A 17,810-nucleotide genomic window follows, 5' to 3' on the forward strand; every position below is an offset into this window, starting at 1 on the left:
AGACTGAAGAGTGAAATTGGAACGAACATTGAAGTGAAAAAAATATTTTGATGACTCAACAACTGACAAGCTTCGTTCCCCTTTGAATCCAGTTTTGTTGCTGTCACTATGCTCACCTGCTATTTTCACTTCAGACAGAGTTGGATTCTGATCTATCTGTGTGTTTTCAAACAACTTCTGTCCACTGTGCTCCTGCTTGCAGATCGAACAGTGGCAATTGTGCCTCAACCAAATACTGTTGAACCTGAAAGAAACAGAAAAGAGAAGAAAAATTGTTGCTGGGGTGCTATACATGCCCTTACTGAGAGTTGGAACATTTAGCACTTATATGTACATGTATTGTTGAGTATCATACAGTACGTATAAAGTATGAATTACTTTATGCCACACTAATGTACACTGCCTTTAGGCCTACAATTTTTGTCAATTTGTCTATGAGAAGTTTATAATTTTACAGATTAGGTCCTTGAAACACACTGAAACAGTGTTCAACAAAACAAGTTAAGGTAGTATGTGCCTTTAAAGTTAAAGTCTTAAACTTTTGCTCAAACCTTCTAAAATGAAACTTTCAACTATTTTCTTACCAAATCTAGAACAAAAACGTGGGTGACCATGCAAAGTTTGGTACAAGAGAAACAAATTACTTAACATTTACCAATATGGCCACCATCCCATAGACTAAAATGCATCACTGTATTTAAGTTACACTCTCTCACAAGCTCTTGTTTGTTTGCGTGTCCCGAACAGTCTGGCAATCAGCTCAAAATGAACGCAGCTGAAGGCCACAAAGTGCGTGCAGCCAACTAAGGGCTAAGAGAGTCTGAGAACTTGCAATTTAACGACAGCTCCTCTATCTTTACCTGCTCAATTGGCCATCAGGCCACAACACCTGTAAAACATCACCCTCACTGGTAACATTCAGCTCAATGTCAGCGTTGGCTTTTGCTTCAGTCTGTGAATAAATGACAATAAAAAAAATATTCAATACAAATCACTTGACTCCAGCTATATCTTTGTTACAACAGGGGGCAGAGAATAGGAGTTAACGAATGATGTGCTGGGAGGTTTTTATTGGGGAGAGGAGAAGCAGTGAGGATTTCTGGGAGGGATGGCGAGCGGAAAAGTAGATTGTATTCGAAGTTTAGGGTGAGGCAATTAAAAGCTTAGAAATGCCTACCAAAATTCAGTTTGCTTCAAACTGCATCAGAATAGGATCTTCATGTTAAAATACTCTGATTACATTTTTCTGAAAACTAGCTGGCTGTAGCTGCCCTGAGTTACCTGACAGACTTGTTTGCATTCACATAATGTACATGCCTCATCATGACTGTGGTGACATTTTGCTGTGGTCAACAGGTGTGGTTCTTCTATAGTATGTTTGAACCGTACCTACCGACATGACAATGCAAAAAATTTTACCAATCAACTGTTACACACATCATTGGTGTAATTTTCTGAGTGACAGCATGGCTTCCCTAGTTGTATTGTAAAACGCTTCAAACAGTCACCAGACACAACTCTTTAAGGTAGAATGCGCCTCGGGGACAGATATTCGGACTGTCAAACTTTACAATTCTTTTTTGATATACCACTTGTGGTTCATTTTGGTGAAAGAAAAATTTTCACAAGCTTACTTTTTCAAAATCGAAAATTTTATTTTTCTCAATCGAGTTAACACAAGGATGGCGGCCATTTTGAATTTTAAATATTGGTAAATCTTGGGTTATTTGTTTCTCTATTACCAAAATTTGCACAGTGACCCCCAATTTTCATTCTTGATTTTGAAAGAGAATGGTTGAAACATTCCTTAAAGAAAGTTTGAGCAAAAAATTAAGTCTTTCACTTTCAAGGCGTATACTACCTTAAGGTCATTTCTCAATCAAAATCTCCTTTCTTTACAAATTCATGATATTCTCTTCAGAGTTTCAAACACTTTAATAATGCGGAGTACATAAATTGATATGTTTGTTATTTCAATTTTGCTATTCTTGACAATTTTTATGGAGAGGTCGACTGCATGCAATTGTTGTCACAGAAGCCAAACACCTTCCACACACTGAACTGCCACGAGATAGTGCGTCTGTAAAATCTTGGCCTGCAAACTAACTGTGGTTAGAGATGTGAATGTGCTTCACCTTTACCCGATATATATTTTACATTCTGTTGACAATTAAGCTGCCTATGTTCCTCTTAAAACAGAAGAATACTACAGTTCATATGTCATAAAAATTACCTGATAATTTTTACACTTCACTATTAAAGGTTAAAAACAGCAATTGTTTACATGTAAATTTCATATTACATTAAATGGTAGATATAAAAGGTACAGTACCAATATTTTGACATCTATTAAGCAGTACATGTAGGTATCAACTTTAATAACGGTATTATCACATAACCAAGATTAAGGTGGTTGGAAAGGCTAGAGCATCAGTTATAAACTTCAACAAAACTATTAAAATATAAAAGTAGTCAACATTCTCTGTGGAATAAAAAAAACTAGACATTTGGCACAAAGGCATTGCAGAGTTATAGCCTGTTAAACTTCTGAAAACTGACCAAATAAGAAGAAGTTGGGGAGTCCTTAGTGTATTAACTATGGTAGAGGTCCCCTAGCTTTTAATAAAATGTTTGAAAAGGGAAGTCATTATTTGCTGTTTTTCAGGAAAGTTTGACAAGGCGGTGCTGGCATTCAGAGTGAGTGACTGCTATTGTAAATGCATTTTTAGATTCTTTGAGTGTCAAAGAGGTGTCAAAAGTGAGATTAACCAAAAAAACTGCTCTATGACTTCAAAAGAGGGTGCAAATATGGCTTGTTTTCAACATTTTTGACAGAATAACAGTTTTACCCTACATAATTGTATACCAATTTAATCCAACTTTGAAATGAGATATGGACATGGAATTTTTACAGCCTATTAACAAGGTTACAGATAAGATTTGTAGGCGCACAATTTTCCTGTATTTGAAGTACTTTTTGAAAAATCACATTTTGAAATTTGAAAGAATTTTTAATAATTTTTTGATATGTAAACCCATGTAAAATCATAAAAACAAATTTTATTTACAAATCCTGCCGTACAAATCTTACAATAAATAGTGTCAACATATTTATAACTAATTTGGTAATATTAATACTATCCAATTATTATTAAATTCAAATATGTAAAAAAAATATGAAAAATTAAATTTTAATATTTACTGGTGTCATATTTCAAATCATGGCTGCAAATATACAATTTTCATATTCTTTGGAGAAAGTATTAACTAAGGGAGTTATCCTGAAAATTTGAACTAAATATCTTGATTCTAACACTTGAAACTTGACATTAACTCTGAGAAAAGAATTGGTGCAAAATAGCCTTTCCAACCACCTTAACTGATCCATATGAACAGATTCCTTTGGTTCTATGATCATAACCCGTACCTTAGACTGAGATATTAAAAATGATAAAATTTTTATGGAAGAGCAAACAAGACCTATCTAAGTTTAGGACCTACATGTATATTTATTATCTATCCACTGAACGACATTGGAGCAACTGGGCAGAAAGGAGCTCTTTGTCTTGTGTGTGATAGACTACAGATACTGTCAGTAGAGGTATATTGTGTATGTATTGTAGGTGCAGAGACTACGAAATACGTTGTTCAAGTACAATCCATAAACAAAATTGCAGTTGTTGTTGGCATATCAAAGGTAGAATGAACCACGGGACAGTTTTTCTGACTAACACTCAAATTTTCACAATCACTTTTCGTGTCTGCTTGAGTATACTCATTTTGAAGCTTGTGGAGTAAGGTGTTACTTTTCACCGTCTTGTTTTTTTTTTTGCGGAAATAAAATATTTTCACCCCACAGAATTAACAAAGGGTCAAGCAGCTTGTTTCAGTCTCAAATACAATTAAACTGTTTATATAGTGACCCCTGATGTTTTATTCAAATGATTATGAATGGTTTAAAGTTTCTCTACAGAGAGTAAAATATTAAAACTTTCTGTTTCTTAAACACATTTGACTGCGAATGACTGGAAATGCATTTTCTCCAGCAAAATTTTTCAAAACTGATAAATCTCACAGAAATGATAAACCCTCACAAATTACAATCATGTCTGTTATCTTTCAATGTCCTTGTTAATAGACATCGACAGTATGGGTATGGGTGAGTGAGTTATTAGAGCAACATGTGCTGAATATTTCATATTTGCAGAAAAAAGTTGACTACTACAATTAACTCTGAGTAAAGCTAGAATGCACCTGAAAGTGAAAGGCTCAAACTTTTGCTCAAACTTTCTTAAATAAAACTTTCAACCATTCTCTTACGAAATCAACCATAAAAATCAAGGGTCACAATGCAACCATTTCACTCGTGAAACAAATTACCAAACATTTTGCGATATTTGAAATTCAAATGGCTGCCATCCCTGTATTAATTCTATGTAGTAAAGAATTAAAGTTTGGATTTTCGAAAAACTAAGGCAGTGAACATTTTTCTTTCTCCGAGAGCTTTAAATGAGTCCCCAGAAGTGGTAGATCAGAAAAGAATTAAGAAATTTGAGAGTCCAAATATCTGCCCCCCAAGACGCGTTCCCTTTCATCACCATGGTTTTACCCAAACCCATTGTTATCAATGGTGATCTTGGACCTGTCTACAAGGAATAGGAGGTGACAGGTTAAGGTATCCATGTATATGCACAATTCTTCTTCTACAAAGCAATTATTCATGTACAGTGTGCACAACTATTGATAGATTGAAGTAATATCTTGTTGTTACATAATAAATGATAATTTTCAAAGTGTTCAAGACTCTACATACCGGTAGACAGCACACAACTTGACTGGTCTGTATCTCATTTATACGGTGACATACATAAAACTTTAATGAGGCATGCATTTGAATGCACAGAAATGTTTGATCTATGACATGTCCATTCTTGATGATGGTCGTTTTGTTTTTGTGCAAGATTTCTGACAATAAGCATTTCATAACCAAAGTACAGTGACAGAGTGTAGCCATTGTCAACACAGCTACCTACATAATAACATATATCACATATAGAATTAAAGCTGCAAGCAGCGTTGGCGGGGCCCAAGCGGTTGCCATGGTTGAAAGTACTTGCACTGATGATACAGTGTGCAAATTTCGAGCTTCCATGTGTCTCTAGTGTAGAGAAATCTTTAGACTAGTTGTTAACACATGTGGAAATACATTTAAAAGCTCACGCATCTCAATTCTCATTTAAAATGATTTTGAAAAGTATGCTTGACAGAGAGAGGCGAACAAGAATTTTAAGTACAATTGATGTATACCATCATAGCTCATTCTGGAAATTTACCATGTGTCCTATGTGTTTGATAAATCCTTAAACTAGTTGTTATACATGAAAACTTTGTGTCAAAGATCGTTTTCCCCATTTCCCATTTACATGACTTTGAAAACTGTGTGTCATAGACAAAGGGGACATAGCATTACAATAAGTTTCCACTGATTGTAAGCCATACAGACTGATGTGATGACAAGAAAAATAAAGTTTTTTTCTTATCCTTGCGCGTGTCAATTCAGATCTGCTGCGTCCACCTATTTTCTGCTCATGAGGAAATAAATGAAAAAAACTGCAAAAAATACATCACGATAGTGCATGTATAAAACAGAACCGTAAACTAAATAATTGACACTAACATTCCATTCAGAACTGTACACGTATTTCACTGTAATATTACTCTGTGAAAATTTTGCAAATGCTGCACTTAAAGTCAAACCGCTGAACTGTTGCTGTACAAAAATAATAAAGCAACACTGCTGTACATTTATCTCTGCGTGCATTCGTATGTTGTTGTCATTTTTTTCCCCCGCGTTGTTGATTGAAGAATGAAAAATGAAACCTGCGTCACCACATAATTTTTGAAATATGTCTAGGATAAGAAAGAACCATTTATTTTTCTTGGCGTACTAGTTATTTTGATGACCTGTTCACTATGAATTTCAAACTGTTGGGTAGAACAAAAAGGTGTTCTTCAAAACCTGAAAAGTCCAAATATTAAACTGCAAAAGTTACTGGCAATAACAAAGTATGGAGTTGTCACTCAGGAAACAAATGCTAAACATCGTGGTAAAAGTTAAAACTACTGTCTGTTTAATAAGATTACAATTTTTTACGGTAAGAAGAGTGGGTCGCTGAACAAATCATAACAGCCTTGAGTACGATTCCTTCTTTTAAGTGTCAAATAATACTTGTCCTGAGCACTGTTTACGTTGAGTGAAATGCTCCCTTAGCTGTAACTTTAAAGGCCAGTTATACTTGTCAAAAGTTAGGCGTATGCGATGCAGTAATCGCTTTCAATGCAGTACTGTTCATATCGCGCTATAGACAACGGCACGAAACCTGCTTCAGCATGCCAGTTTTTCAAACGAATTGAGAAATGTGTGCATTTTAGACTTTCAATACATTTGCTTTACGCTTGAATTTAGCATGGAGCTTTGGTAGCTCCATGAATTTAGCAAGCGATGCTCGGACAGCGCACAGGGACAGGGATCATCACCTAAAACGTCAGTGCGTAAGTTCACGGCCAGCTTGAATCATGCCAGGGATCGCGGAAATCACGGATCATAAATCCAAATGTTCATGTCTATTATGTAAAGAGAACCCTAAAATATAAAGCACATAATGATTTGATATGGAGAAACATCTTTTGTTTCACTGACGGTCAAGTTAACCCTTTCACACCCCCAGTTCCCTGTATACAGGTCCAACTTTACCATAGAAAACAATGGATTTGGGACAAACCATGGTGGTGAAAGGGTTAAATGCTCAAATATCGCGACAAGACTTGCGCATTTGCACAATATTTAATGCGGAAGTACGTCGACTGTACTCGGCGGACGAGCGAGCGCCTTCTCTGAAAATCTGTTTACAATATCACGTCAGAATACACTGAAAATTTTTGCGAAATTTTTAAGGAAGCCAATTCACACAAGTTCCTAATGTCAGTAAAGATATTTTCTTGTTTGCAGCAATACACCACCAACATTTTCACCGTCAGGAGTGCCTTACTCGCTCTACGTTGAAAAAAAGCCGTATGCTTTTGACCATGCCGTTCCTAACTTTACAAATTCCAGTCGACTTTCCTACTCTCATCATAATCTTTCTTTCCATGTCATATCTTTACTTGCGCTTAGAACCTGCGTTAGGGGTGGTTTCTCTCCAATATTGGTGGAGCTGCTTAAGTCAAAATCGAAAGTTTGCCGTTTTTGCTTAGTTTCACCGTCACTTCGATCCTTCAGTGTTGACGACGACACTGTACTGCACAGTGCACGCAGTAATCTGTAGGCACATTGTGCGAAGTTGTCCAACCCAAAACTTAGTAACATTGTAGTCAAATAGTCATGGTAAACATATGGGTACTTTTGGATTGTGAGCTATTTCGTCACAATTTTATTCATTACTGTATGTGTTACAAATTCTATCTTCTGACGCATAAGGTCAGGGATGCACAGAGATAAAGCATGATTACGTCTCAAGTTGAATGCAGGACAGCGCGTGGACAGACAAAGTGATGACGTCATACTGCAATTTTCGATTCGCAAATTTGGCTAATTTTTGCCTAAATTTTCTCGGCAAACACTACTTTTTTCTCGCATTTGCGATTTTGCGAGCAGGCAGCGGAAACACTGCCTGCGTCATTGCGAACACAGGAAGGGCAACGCGCCTTATTTTCAAGCAGGCGATTTATGTTTGTTTTTCAGATTTCGTCCATTGAAAATCCTACCCGCACGCGAACGGCAAACAAAGAATTAATTGTGTGGCACCTAATGTAGAGTGTTTGGATAAAACACATAAGGAAAGTGCTAAATTAGTCATGGAGTTGATCGTTGAGACTAAATAGTGACAGTAATAGTACTTGGAGCAAACGTTTCTAGCATTTTTGTTTCTGAACTTGGTCTCACTCAAGTCCACACACCAATTCGTAAATATTCAAAACCTTGGAATTGAGGAAGTGCATGTTTACTGAGTGTTCCCATTGTAATAAGCTGCGAAATCAAACATTCTGAACAGCTACACTAACAACTGATATGGTCGCACCTATTTAGACCTAGAACAATGGCAAGAGCGTCCAGCGTCTGATTAGACCATCTTTACCTGCAGGCTGTGAGTGACGATTTTTCAAATCGCCGGCATTGAGTCGATAGCCTGTGATTTCAGCAACAATGACGCAATACAGTTTTCTACAATTATTTTACCTCTCACTTTCCGGTTTCAAAATGTTTATGACAAACAGCCTATAATGTTTATCCAATAAAACACCCTTACTTCATAATATTGACATTTTAGTTTCAATTAGGGACTTAACGTCTATCTCATCGTCACCACGACTGTGCTCCAGCGAGTTGTTGTCATGGGTATTGTAATGATATATTAATCATACACATGACAAACATCAATAACTGAAAAATGAGCTCGCGACAATTATTTTTTGCTGTAGTATGGACCAGATTTTACAGCGCGATGACAGACTTACTCTCTGATATGAACGTAAAACACATAATCGATGCATATAGCTTGTTATAAGTTATTATCAATGCTTCTGACCAGCGCCTTTTCACACTGCGTAGGGGCTTGGATTGTGGGTTGCATAGAAATGCCAGATCAAGTTGACAGAAGCCAATACAGTGCAGTCTAACCTGCGCGCCTTATCTCTGTTAAAAAAATACGGCTGCACTCAGACACGTTCACATAAAATTGCCCAAATAGCTTCATTCATGATCCTTGTATTTACCCGCGATTTGACAGAATTTATATCGTCTTATATCGAAGCTGGAGTCAGTCCTTGGAAGTCGGGTTTGACCAGAACTGTGAGGTGGTGAAATCTCCGATATATATCGGACATTAACCCGCGATTTGACAAAATCTAGCTAGTATCGTCTAGTATCGAAGCTAGAGTCAGTACTTTGAAGTCGGGTTTGGCAAAACCTGTAATGTGGTGAAATCTTCGATATATACCAGACATATACCCGCGATTTGACAGAATTTATATCGTCTAGTATCGAAGCTAAAGTCAGTCCTTGGAAGTCAGGTTTGACCAAAACTTGCAAGGTCAGAAGGTGGTGAAATCTCCAATATCGGATATTTCCCCCCAATTTGACAGAATCTATATCGTTCAGTATTAAAGTAAGAGTCAGTCCTTGGAAGTCGGGCTTGACCAGATCTGTAAGGTGGTGTAATTTCCGATATATATCGGATATTTACCGCGATTTGACAGAACCTGTATTGTCTGATTTGGATATTAGACTCCCCAAATCGCCGATAACTATATACAGTATCTGGTAAATATCAGTGATTTCACTGACCTTGCGTGCCGAGGAACAGGGCAAGTCATTCTAGTATTGTCTACTATCGATATTAGAGTCCCAAAATTGCCGATAAACATCGAGTAAATATCGGCGATTTTACACAGATCTGGCGTACCGAAGCACAGGGCAAGTCATTCTACTATCGTCTAGTATTGATATTAGAGTCCCAAAATCGCCGATAAATATCGGGTAAATATCGGAGATTTCACAGATCCGGCGTAAGGAGGCACAGGGCAAGTCATTCTAGTATCGTCTGGTATCGATATTAGAGTCCCAAAATCGCTGATAAATATCGGGCAAATTTCGGCGATTTCACAGACCGGGCGTGCAATGGCACAAAGCAATTACAGTGACATTCGATCAAGCTGCAGAACAAGGTGTTGTTTTAATGGATATGTATCAGCGATTTTTACGACATTAAGAGCTTGGTTTGATGTGTTCTTGTTTACATTTTTTATCAGCTACATGCTCTCAGTTACATAAGACACCAGGGCCACTCCATGCATGTCAGATAGAGAAACAAAAACAAATCACCACACCTTGCAATGTCATGTATCTTTCTTTTTTTACTCGTGACGAACAAGTGAGCATGCATTCAGACACCTACATATAAAATTACCCGAACAGCTTCATTTATGATCCTTGACACTCACATATTAGCTGTGCGTAGACCCCAGTAATTGTGCCCTGGCGGGACCTTGTCCCGCTCTTATTCAGTCAATCACAGCAGTCGGCCACCCCTTAAAGCTAGGAGCACACTCCTCTAAGTACTTCTGTGGCAGTATACTTGACAACGTCACCTGGCGTACAAAACCTGGCATCAATGTAGCCTTACACAAGGGCCGAGATTAGGGTTCGTGGGACTGCTAGCTGAATTAGACAGCGGGCATTGCAGTCTGTCATGTCGTCTTTGACTTTCAAGTGTACAATATAACATACATCACTGATCGATCTTCTGACTGACGAGGTTTTAAACTACAGCCTTATGAACATTGGGGCGACTTAACCGATCCAAATGCCTTTCGCAAACTTGAAAGAGCTCGCACTAAGAAAGATATGAGTAAAATTTCAGTTGAATCTGTGTATTGGTTTTTGAGAAGAAGATTTTTAAAGATTAAATTGAGATTTACACAAAATCCAATATGGCGGCTAAATTACCCGACTGATTAAAATGCCTTTCGCAAACTTAAAAGGACTACCACTAAGGAAAATAAGTGTAAAATTTTAGTTCAATCGGTGTATTTGTTCTGGAGGAGAAGATTTTGAAAGATTAAATTGCGATTTCACAAAATTCAATATGGCGGCCTAACCACGTGACCGATCAAAACGCCTTTTGCAAACTTGAAAGAGATCACACTTTAGATGATAGACGTAAAAATTTAGTTCAATCGGTGAATCGGTTCTGGAGAAGAAGATTTTTAAAGATTAAATTGTGATTCTACAAAAACCAATATGGCGGCCAAACCACGTGACCGATCAAAATGTTTTTTGCAAACTTGAAAGAGATCACTGTTAGGATGACATGAGTAAAATTTCAGCTTAATCGGTGTTTTTGTTCTGGAGGAGAAGATTTTTAAGGATTAAATTACGATTTTTTGCAAAATCCAATATGGCGGCCAAACCACGCAACCGATCCAAACGCCTTTCGCAAACTTGAAAGAGATCACACTTCAGATGATATATGTAAAATTTTAGTTCAATCGGTGAATCGGTTCTTGAGAAGAAGATTTTTAAAGATTAAATTGTGATTTCACAAAATCCAATATGGCGGCCAAACCACGTGACCGATCAAAATGATTTTTGCAAACTTGAAAGAGATCACTGTAATGATGACATGAGTAAAATTTGAGCTCAATCGGTGTTTTGGTTCTGGAGAAGAAGATTTTTAAAAATTAAATGAGTATTTTAGAATATCCAATATGGCGGCCAAGGTCACGTGACCGCATGCGATTTTATTTGCAATTCTAAGACCTTAGGTCATGCTTGCAATACAAAAATTTCAAATCGACTAGACCCCTACGTCTTCTGGAGAAGCCATCTTTAGGTTTTTGGAAAATCCAATATGGCCGCCAGGTCACGTGACCAATCAAAATTTCAAGGGTCAGGTGCACGAGTACTAATTGGCTCCTATTAGCCCTGCAAGTTTGAGAAGTTTTCGTTCAGCCGTTCGAGAGATCTAGGTGAGCAAAGAAACGGCAGAAGAAGAAGAAGAGGAAGTCAGTAGAACTTGAGCAATAACAATAGGGTCCAGCCGGTCGGCTTGGGCCCCTAAATAGGTTGACCTTTGACTTGGTTAAATGGCTCTGGTATGCCACCTTTTATGGTACACCAATTAAACAGCTTAGATTCAGGCGGAAGAGACAAAGTCCAAATGGCAAAACATGACACTCAGTCCGCCACAAGTGATGTATTTCTATTAATATCAATCCAATACATTTCTACTTATACCGGTATCTGTCCTATACAAAGTTCCTAGTGGTACAGTGATTGATATCTATACCGGTGTGTTTATTGCTTGACAGGTATTGTCACAACTGGTGTACTTAATTCTCCTAGTATCTCTTAAACAGTGTCTGTCCATGTCTGCAGGTGACTACAGTATCTATCATATGTAGCACAAGGGAAACGGAAAGCCCTCCCCCCCCCAAAAAAAAAAACCAACAACAACAACAACAACAACAACAACAACATGCAGGTCCTGAACTTTGTGGCTTGTAGATGCTTGGATCAGTATAAAGGGGAAGATCGTTTGTGGCATATATTATCCTTTCTCTTGCATAAGACGCTGGACATAGCCTTCTTAAGTTACAGATCTTCTAGTCTAGGATTTGTATGCAATGGGTATTATGGTTGCAGATTCCTATAGGTAAGGGGGATCCAGTGGTTTTATATAGTCTCCCTTGTTTTACCATTCCATTGAAACCATCAGCGTCAACATTATATTTGGGCACTGAGACTGAGAAATATACAGCAACTAAATATTCCAGGAGACCCTGTGGGACCACAAACTGCACTGCCAGCAGTTGCATCACAACATGGTTTTCATATCTACTATGAATTGATTTAAAATTGGTAGAATATTTTGCATTCTTTCAATTTCTGCCTATTTATTAACTTTGTTTTGTGCAGGAGAATTCTGGAAATTTGCATTTAACCCTTTCCACCCATGGTTTGTCCCAAATCCATTGTTTTCTATGGAAAAGTTGGACCTGTATACAGGGAACTGGGGGTGGAAGGGTTAAGCCAGTTTTAGTGCAAATTAGCTCAAAATTTTTGTGGCATGTGGTTACAAAGCTCTATTCTACCAGTATGTAATTTCTATTCATATAAAATCTATCCTTGGGAATGTCTCTGACAGTAAACAGACAGATATGGGGACAACCATTTGCTTTCTCAGAGATTATGGGGAGGAAATGGTATATAGTGGCAGAATTTTTTGACACTGTAACAGAAATGTTTTTCTATTGTCAGCCTTTTTTTCATCTCAAGCCATCATAAGATCACATTACTTTTTCTCCTTCACCTGCCAGCAATTTTTTTTTTTCAAAAAAAGTCTCCACCGCCCTGCAAGAAATCCAAATGTTCTCTCCCAAATCAAAGCCCCCTCAATTTACGCATGAATAAAGTGTTAAATAACCATTAGAGACTACAATATGGCAGAGTTTGGATATGGCTGTTGATAACAACATCAACAGAAATGGGGAGTAAGCGTTAAGTGGGTTTTATTCACACAAGTGATATCCGATATTTCACAAAATGTGAAAAGAAATTCGCGAGAGAAGTTTTCCATTCAATACGTGAACAACTAGTAATAGGAGTTCATGTTTACCGTACTGCTGATTTCAATATGCATATTAGACTTCAATGATCTTAATAAATAACCCCAAGGCCAAAGTGATCAATTTCTTTGATTTTTTTGCCCCACATGTCTACGTTTTTGGAGATTTTCATGAAAAAAAATTGGGTATTTAAATTTGACTTTATTGTTTTCTGCCTGTAAATCTTCATTTACACAATTTTTTTTAACGTACTTAAAGTGCCTGCATGACAGCAGAATGTCACATTGCAGTATGAATTCTCAAAGTGGAAAAAAGTTTTTTGCTTCGATTCTTGAAAGGGAACTCATATTAAATGGCAACAATTCTAGTAAATATATAACTTGAGTATGTAAATTTTCTGTGTTTTTAAACCACTTAACCCCACCTACCTTACAAAATTTTGACTTGACTCTAAACGAAGAATTGAATTACCATGGCCTGATATTCAAAGTGAGGATGGCACGGAACATACATCAGGCAAAATTAGTTTTGAGGACTGCACAATAATCATGAACTTTGGTTAAAAGGCACGAATCATCAGTGAGAAATTAGGCATGCCCCAGTGTTTCTGTTACCCTACAGTCAGACTCAGAGACATTGTATGAAAAATGGAAGTTCAGCAACAGACTGTTAGATCTTGGATACAGTGGTGCTTTGAACCTGACATGCAATTTTATTTCTGTATTCCACAATTTTTATATTAATTTTGATTGATTATTTGCAGAATCGCATGCTCAGTGTAATGCGGAGGAAGTCTGTGACGCACGAATGCTACTTTATCCCAACTTTGCATACTTTTTATTGGCCGACCTTCATAATCATGTGGCAATTTATTTCCAAAAATCAGCATAGCTAAAACTATTATCTTTGCAGTTTATTTGCTCCATAGTTTTCCATTTTTGAACTAATGATCTCACAATGACTGAGTGAAAATACTTTTTTAAGCTGTTACCCTGATCTTTGATGGCCTTGGCTACACTATCGGGATTTTTTTGACAAATATTTCACTGCGGTTGAAACAAAGTTTACAAACTTGAGAAAAGCTTCAACAATGTGCTTGAAATTAATGTGATGCATCAAAATTTTAATTTCTTCTGTAAGCATTTGTGAAAAAAATCTTCCCATTTCTTTGAATGATTACCAAGTTTTGTTTTTTACGGAGGCCATAAAATGTCCTACTTTCTCTACTGGCCAAATAAAACTTCAAAATAAGTAAAGTTGAGAATTTATTTTCACACCTACCTATAAAATATGTAAAAAATTTGCAGATTCTGGTGAAGAGGGATATCCTACCAAAATCTGCTTTGCTGATACAACATTTTTGAGTTTATAATCTACTGGGATTTACCCCTGAAATGGTTCAAACAGTTTACCAGTGGACTCACCAATTTTTGAAATGTCCGCACACCTGTGGACATGCGCTTCCCAAACTGCTGGATGCCAATAAACTGCCCATATACCACATTTCTTAACAGTTTCTGGACACCACACTGACCGATGCTAACAGCTCCCAGGCTTCTTGACGATGTCTGAGTCAGCATTGAAATTCGAGGGCACCATCTTGTGAGATTTCTGACAGCCATGACAGGACAGCTTGGAGAAGGGAAAAACAACATTTCTGAGAAGTTACAAAAAATTTATTGAAAATGCTGCATGTATATGTGACTGTCAGGAAGTAAAACACTTGTCATTTTACAGAATACGGGGCATGTGCACCTTGAATGAAAATTCCATACAGTGTGGGCCTCATTATAATCCCTGGGCCAGAAGGTGCACCCTGACATAAACCTACGACATTTTGTGGGTTTCTTACCAATCCTTTGAAAAAGAAAATGTGGTATGTCAATTGCAAAACGTTACTTTTTTAAGTTTCACTAACTTTGACAAAATCAAATGACAAAAATCTTTCAAGAATTATATTGAATTTCAAGAATTTCATTATAATTTTTTGATGAAGGTTTTTCTGAGGAAGGTTTGAGCAAAAGTTTAAGTCTTTCACTTTTAAGGTGCATACTACCAGAAAAACATGAACATGACTGTCTACACAAGCTGAAAATACAGATATGCGCAATTCTACTTGTATGAATGTGTCCGTGCATGCTAAAAATTCAACCAATGACCTCCAGCATTGGCACAGGTGGTTGTACAATGTAGGTCTGGTAAACATAAGCTCCAATGAGATCTGCGTCCTGTGACTAGATAAAATATATTAGTATTTAGACATATTGTGTTTCCTACTGGGAAAGACGTACCGGTACATTCCTTGTAGTCATGGCCCTCATCACTTCACGCATCCCAAAATAACGTCAATGTTTTTTCTGTCTCTGTCTGTTCTAGATATGATGCTTTCTGTGACAAAGACTTGCAATTTAGATAGTGCACAATCAGATCTAAATGAAAAAACCTACTTTTCAGAAAATTTTAACCAGATTTTCTGAAAATACTCCAATGGGAATGGTGAAACTGATAGTTTAATTGTTACCATCAATGTTTCAATTAACACGGCCCGTTAAAAATCATTTGTCAAAAAATCTGAGCACACGTACACTGAAGACAGATGGACAAATACAAAATTAATGCTTGGTGCGCTTTGCTGAAATTTGAAACGAATAAATATGCAATCACGATCAGTGGTGTTCCAGGGATTCAACATAGCTATGTAATCTTTTTTTACCTTTGTACTCGCTCTGTGTCTGTAGTTCTGTGGTCTTGATTGTCACAGAAGAATATGGGCGATATTTGTTCATGTTTTACACATGCAAGGCAAGGTATTGACAATGTTGTGTCACTATAAAAGCCATCACTATTAACCTCCATACAGTCAAAATTTCACCATACAATTTGAAAACCATCACTTCAACATTATAACCACATAATACTTTCCAACTTTATCAGCGAAAACCCTGAGTAACGATGAATTTCACAGACACTGATCGGAACAATGTGCCAAATGGTGCTGGTTTCTGTTCAGTCAATGAGTAATTGAAGCTCCATAAAAAAGTTTCATGAAGCCACTTAAAGAAAATTCTTTGTTTGCTGTCCTTTGATTTTTGAAAACCTACCAGCCAGCCAGGGGAATAAAACAAACACAGGCAAAAAACGCAAGTGTATTAATACAAGCTTAATTTTAATTTGGTTTCTTTTAGAAAAATAATATTTTTATTTGTAATAGTGTTAACATTGTGTTTGTTTTCTTAATTTTCTCTGGAAACTTATCAGCACATGGACGGCAAACAAACAATTTTGTTTAAAGTGCCTGACTGAAGTAAATCAAGTTTCATGTATCTGATCTCATAAACCTCAAGTTTCACCCATCACACAGCTATGGTTGCAGAGGTGCATGAAACTTGTGGCGCGACCTCTCAGTTACTGCTCTGCACTTTACTTGGCATCTTAAAATTACGAAAACAGGTTACCCCTAAAAGATGCTACCAGTACCAAACTGTCACCAAAAAAATACGTCCAAGAATTGTATGATATAAAATGAATATCACAAAGACTAATTTTTTTAATTAAAAAATATATTCAACTTGCCATCACTTGGTACAAAGGCGGAAAATGTTGGTTTTGGACATACGTCTTTGCAGGTCTATCAATGGTTTCGAGAAAACACAGACCTAAATGATGAATTACACATGACGGCTTGAGTCACGACTGATGTCATTCATTGATCGGTCGAACGTGGGTCACCTTATGGCAGCGGAAAGCTTCCACAAATCTGTGGCAATGGAAAATTTGTGCATTGTTACACTTTCAATTTGCTGCGGATCCGTAGCCTACCAGTGCCACTCCCTTTGCTGGTTATGTTGGGGGAGTGCAAAGGGAGTGGTAGGGCTACGGATCCGCAGCAAACTTTCAATGGGTAGAACCTGCAAAATGCATTACGTCCGAAGTTTACTTCATTGTGAAATATTCAGTGGCGTATACGGTCTCCAACAACTCCAACTTCATGGGGTATTTATCCGAATACGGTTACTCTACCTATAGTATGGAGGTGTTTTACTCCTAGTCCCAGCCCACTCCGAACTGCTGCACCTCTGGCTGTAATATCGCAGCGGTACTTGTGGCGTGTATCGAACGCGCTCGGGTCATTGAGGTGTGGCCATGACCCCAATGACCCGAGCGCGTTCGATATACGCCACAAGTACCGCTGCGATATCACAGCTTTACTCAGCTACTGCACCTCTACGTGGAATAGCTGGCATATCCAACATGTTTGATATTTTTTTCCTCGCGAGGAAAATTACTCACCGTGTGCGCCCGACTGAGTACTCACGACTTTCTACCTACACGCATGCGTGGAATCACATGACAGTACAAAATGGCTGCCCCCATGGAAAACGATAGTTGGCACAGACCACTAATTCATTTCCCATAGGCCACCACAGTAGCGTTGAGCTCGATTTCATATTTTAAAACATTCAGCGGCAGAATCCTCTTAACAGGTGTTAGGTCAATGTCAGCTTGACTACTGATTAATTTTCGTGTGGGCAAGTCCACGGAAATTTTGAGATAGCGATGAAAAAAAGTTAATTACAGATGCTGTCGATTCGTGATTTTTAAAGAGGATATTGAAAGATTCCTTGAGGGAAATTTGAACAAAATTTTAAGTCTTTCATTTTGACTTGGTAGTTCGCGCCACGAAA

General features: G+C 37.5%; 1 protein-coding gene across 1 annotated transcript in view; it reads right to left on the minus strand.

The window, feature by feature from the left end:
• The window catches only part of LOC139118133 (uncharacterized), an 18,058-nt gene extending 781 nt beyond the window's left edge, over window positions 1-17,277 (minus strand). The window contains exons 1-5 of the mRNA XM_070681428.1: window positions 17,146-17,277; window positions 15,417-15,513; window positions 14,550-14,757; window positions 861-952; window positions 5-244 (exon numbers count right to left, since the gene is read on the minus strand). Coding sequence (XP_070537529.1) covers window positions 5-244; window positions 861-952; window positions 14,550-14,757; window positions 15,417-15,424 — 548 coding nt within the window. The 5' untranslated portion in view covers window positions 15,425-15,513; window positions 17,146-17,277. The remainder of the gene's footprint in view (window positions 1-4; window positions 245-860; window positions 953-14,549; window positions 14,758-15,416; window positions 15,514-17,145) is intronic.
• Window positions 17,278-17,810: the final 533 nt, after the last annotated feature.

This window comes from Ptychodera flava, chromosome 19 (assembly GCF_041260155.1).
Source record: "Ptychodera flava strain L36383 chromosome 19, AS_Pfla_20210202, whole genome shotgun sequence".
Taxonomy (NCBI): Eukaryota; Metazoa; Hemichordata; class Enteropneusta; family Ptychoderidae; genus Ptychodera; species Ptychodera flava.